At 33.1% G+C, this 5,000-nt stretch overlaps 1 protein-coding gene across 1 annotated transcript; it reads right to left on the minus strand.

The window, feature by feature from the left end:
• Window positions 1-985: 985 nt before the first annotated feature.
• On the minus strand, window positions 986-2,863 carry LOC129216461 (52 kDa repressor of the inhibitor of the protein kinase-like). Its single transcript, XM_054850674.1, has one exon. It carries the CDS (start codon window positions 2,861-2,863, stop codon window positions 986-988), a length of 1,878 nt encoding a protein of 625 aa, XP_054706649.1.
• Window positions 2,864-5,000: the final 2,137 nt, after the last annotated feature.

Consider the following 5,000-nt stretch of genomic DNA (forward strand, 5'->3'; position numbering starts at 1 on the left):
CGCACGTAAACTCTGTTCGCATACAAAGCAAATTAAATACAACCTTGATACTCGACTAGAACTGCATGAAGTTACAATTGCTCCATGTAGCAAACATACAGTGCTGGCCAAATTATTAGACTAAAAAGTATTTCTTTGTTTTTTTGTACACTATTTGTACTAAAATACTATTTATTGTACTGTTAAAGTACAGTACATACTGTTCACTGATTATTACGTTATTTTAGCATAATTTAATGTTCTCAGGTGGCAGCACTGTCTGCTTTGTTTGTGTTCTTTGTTTATCTACCTACAAAGGAACATAACCTCAATCAGCTTAAACAGTTCACTAGTTCTTTTTATTAGTGTGTTCTGTTATATTTAAAGTTAGTTTTAGGTAATTAGTGAGCATGTGAGTATATATAATAGTGAGTATTAACAATTTTTACCTCTTTTTTAAAAAGAGTTAAGAAATGGTATAAACCTTGTGAAAAGTGTGCCAAAAAGACTTAAAATGCTCATCAAGAACAAGGGAATGCATACTAAATATCAGATAATTATTTCACTGTTTGTTAATGTGTCTATAGTTATGTAATCAATAAAGAATTTGCTTTTAAAACAGTCCTAGTCTAATAATTTGGCCAGCACTGTAAACTTATTTGGGACTATTTGTTCACGGCATAAAATTTGGAACTACAGTGGCGGATCTAGAACTTGGACAAGGGGGGGGCTAACTTAGGTCTGTTAAAAAAAAAAAAAAAGTCCAGTATAATATCGTTCAGCATCCTTTTCACGAGAATGTTACGACATTTGTTATTTAAAATAAGCATATGTTTATTTTTAACTTGTAAAACATGAAATACACTAAAAAATTGTCAAAAGAGTTTATTTTTTAAAATGATTATGAAACAATTTTTCAAAAACACAGTCGGCACATTAGTTGTAAGAAAATAAAATGATTTAATTTGTTACTCTAGTTTAAAACAAAAAAAAAATACTTTAAACATTATTTGACATGTTCCCAGTTTTCCAAGCACATTCTCCTCTTCTTACTTTTGCAGAAGAGTTCAATTATTTTGTCGACAGATACATCTCTATCTCTTGCCACATTTGCTAGAGCAAGTCCATTTAACCGTACTTCTCCCATTGTGCTTCTTAAATAGGTTTTTATCCTTTTTAAGGTAGAAAAACTACGTTCAGGTGTTGAAGTCGTTACTGGGATTGTTGCGAAAATTTGGAGAAGAACAGCAATAGATGGGAAAAACGAAGGGTCTAGCTCTTTCAGTGCCCCGATAGCTGTTGTAGGAGGACCGCATATCGGCAGCCATTTATTCCTCCACATCTTGATTTCTGCTAATAGCAAGCTCAAACTTCCTAGTTCATCTGTAAAATTCCTGTATTTTTCTGCAGCAGTTATAATATTTTTGTCAGTATACCTCGACAAGTTCGATGGAATTAGACCTTCGAGGGGAAGCACTCCAAGAAAATCTCTGCTAAATCTGCAATCAATCTCGGAAATGAAGTGATCTATCAGAGGAAGAAAGACTGTTCGTCTGAAATAAACTTCTGGATTTTCTGGAGGTGTACAGTCTCGAGCACTTTTACGCTTTCCTGATCTGGGTATTTCTAACTCCAGATCCAATTCTTCAGCAATTTCAAGGCAGTTTTTGTAAATAGTTTGAAATTCGAGTTCTGCGTTTTGTCTTACACTCCGAAAAGTGTCCAAAACTTGAGACACATTAGCTAATGCAGAAGACAAATCCTGCTTCGGGCTTTGCAACTGCTGACTTAGCCTCAGTGTCAAACTGAGACAGTACACTGATATTTCGACGCCAACAATAAATTCACTCCTTTTTATTGAAGCATTTAACATATATGCTTTTGTTGACGCTTCGGAAGAGGCAGTTGTATGTAAACTTTCCAGCACAGTCACAACAGGAACAAGTAGTTCCTTAAATGTTATTAGGCTGTCATGCCTTTCTACCCTCCGTGTAGGGCAAAGTGCTTTCAATCTCTTTTTTTTAGTTTCCGAAAAGTCTTGCTTTTCTACAACATCGATTAATGCATTTGTTCTGTGCGCAGAAGCCGAGAGAAACACAGAGACAGTCTCAACTGTTCCCATTACGTTTCTTATAACAGGAATTTGGCAGCTTTTTGTGATGCACAAATTCAGGGAATGGCTGAAACAATGAGTATAAATGGCGAGGGGTTGCTCCTCGGAAATTAGAGCTTGAACGCCCTTAAATGGCCCAGACATGTTGCTTGCTCCATCGTAGCCTTGTCCACAGAGGTATTTGTAAGACAAATTCAGTTTTGTCAGTTCTTCGTCTATTGCGGATTTAATCGATAAACCAGTTGTCGCTTTGAGTTCCACGAATCCAAGGAAATCTTCCCTGGTTGTGAAACTGTCTATGTCGACATATCGCACACAAAACGTAAGCTGCTCCTTCTTACTTTCATCTGTGGTTTCATCACATATTATTGAGAAGTATTTGGCTTTTTGTATACTACTCGTAATCTCCGAACGGATATAATCGCCAATGCATTCGATTATGTCGTTTTGGATTGTTTTGCTGATATGTGTACTGTTTTTTCTGCAAGTGGTAAGGTGCGTTTTCAAATCTTCATCACCAGCATGAATTCTAAAAGCCAATAGACTTTTGAAAACACCCTGGTTTCCTCTTAATGCATTTTCTTGCTCTTCCCTGCTGTTCAAATTGCCGTCATCCCTATGACCTCTCAAAGGCAGATTGTTATGGGCACAAAACAGTACGGTTTTTACTATAGGCTTCAAGCGTTTTAAATTTTGCTCTATTATAGAGGCTTTTCTAGCGTCTATCAGGAGGCCAACATGACTTACTGAACTTCCAGGAATAGGCTCCATGGATTGTTTAAAATGCAGGGCTTTTTCCACAGAAAATTGATGGTATTGGGTAGTTTGGTGATATTTTAGTTCTTCTGTAGCTTTCTTAAACTTAATCAACGGCTCCTTAACGAATGTTTTAAGCACCTGAAAATAAATAAACATCTTATTAAACTGCAATATAAAAAAAAATTTGACGCTCAATTAATATCCCAATTTAGGTGTTAAGAACCGGGTGGAACATTAGAAGCAAAAGTCTTTCGAAATAATTCAAACTAATTTATGTTGATATTCGAGGTTTTATCTTTTAACAGTATGCATGAGTTGCTTATTCCTTTGTATTACTTGATTTCGAATTGAGGTAATTTCAATAATTCATTAAAATTACCATTCTTCCTATTTTTATGGACTTTGCTTAGACAATTAAAAAAATAAATTTGTTATGAATAAATACAGCTTATGAATTTACTTGTCTAATATGATAACTTTTAGTTTACAAGCCTTAAACATATGTAAAAAATATGATGTATTGATGCCATCGACGTTAAAACTGTTAACATAGATATTTTGTCATTGATGTTTCAAAAATAATTAAAAATTAATTTAAATGAACTGTTTTAATAATAATTTTTCTATCTACGAGGTTGTTTTGGTCTATTTCTTCCTTTGGCTTGTGAATGATGGAAGCTTGATCGATATTGACATCGTGAAATGTATTCAGTGGGTCATGAGATTTGCGTAAAACCTAAAGCTGAGTTCGCACTAAGGCGCGGGGTTGCGCGATTCCCGTTTTTTAAAAGATCGCGGTCTTTCTTATCTTGAATTTTTCTATTTTTCAAATGTACTTAATAACGACAGTCAGTATAAATGAAATAGCCGAAAAGAACTTTTGACCACCACTTAATGGAAGAATCTAAGAAATAAACCAAAAAAAAAAACAGAAAAAAAATATCGAGAAGAGCGCTTAAACTATTATTTTGCCTATAAAGAATATTGACACTACTAAAAAAAAAATTCAATTCAATTCTGAAAAATGCCACTTATGAACTGATGGAATTTCTCACCTGATTTCCAATTCCAGCTCCAGTTGGTGCAAACAGAACGCACATTTTACAAAATCCACCAGACGAAAGCTCACTGTAAGCAAGCCAATTGTACTGCTCCAACCATTCTCGTCTAAATTTACGGTTCTGCTTTCCTTCAGCTCTTGTTGGAAAGCTATAACTCACCGGAGGCTTCCATGTTTCATTTAAATATTTCAGCTTTTTATCGTCATCTAAAATCTTTCCAACAGCTAATCCAATATCATATAATTGATAATTTGTTAAAGATGTTATATCAGTAGGATTCTAAAAAAAAAATACATTTATAAGTTAAGTAATTTAATATATTCCCTACAAATTATAATACATATTCCTATCTTAAAAATACATTCAAATAGAAATAATTTACCTGATACAAAAAATCTTGAATGTTCAAAACGGTTTAAATGCATTTAAAATGCAGTTGACACTCAATTTTACGAAACTCTATTTACGAACACTCACGATTTTAAGAATTATTCTCTAGAAAAAAAATTTAAAAATCTTAAATTTAAGCACTGTAATTTTTCATTATTTTTTATGGTTAAACCAATTTTCTGAAAACGAAACTATCTTTCTCATGCAAAAAGATAGTTATTTAATAATATATGAACAAATAAGATTCCTTTTCAAAGTTTTAGTAAATTTCAAAAAATTTGTCTAATTCATTAGCAAACATTCTAAATTCACACCTTTATTTTTTCAACTTATGAGAGTACCAATGTAGAAGAGAGAAAAAACTATAGTAGTATTGCAAAAAAAAAAAAAAAAAAACCCTCAGTATAAAATGCTGAAACTTAACATGTGAAAAATAAATAAATGAATTAAAAATTGAACAAAGGCACCTGATTTTTATCAGATTGCTTTGAAATCACCTCATCTTTTGCCCATGTTTTGGGGTAAAAAAAAAAAAAAAAAAAAAAAAAAAAGATTTTTCAATGCAAAAAAAAAAAGTGCAAGCTTATGGATGCAGAAATTCGTTAAACGTCTTAGACTCCATAATCTCACACTTTTTTTACATTGAAAAAGGGGGTTCCTGCTAACATGACCCCCCCCCATGTACCAGCAATCATGAT

Source organism: Uloborus diversus, chromosome 2 (genome assembly GCF_026930045.1).
Source record: "Uloborus diversus isolate 005 chromosome 2, Udiv.v.3.1, whole genome shotgun sequence".
NCBI lineage: Eukaryota > Metazoa > Arthropoda > Arachnida > Araneae > Uloboridae > Uloborus > Uloborus diversus.

Coding starts and splice junctions, on each gene's coding strand:
- LOC129216461 (XM_054850674.1), bottom strand. CDS start 2,863: ATGGAGCCTATTCCTGGAAGTTCAGTAAGTCATGTTGGCCTCCTGATA.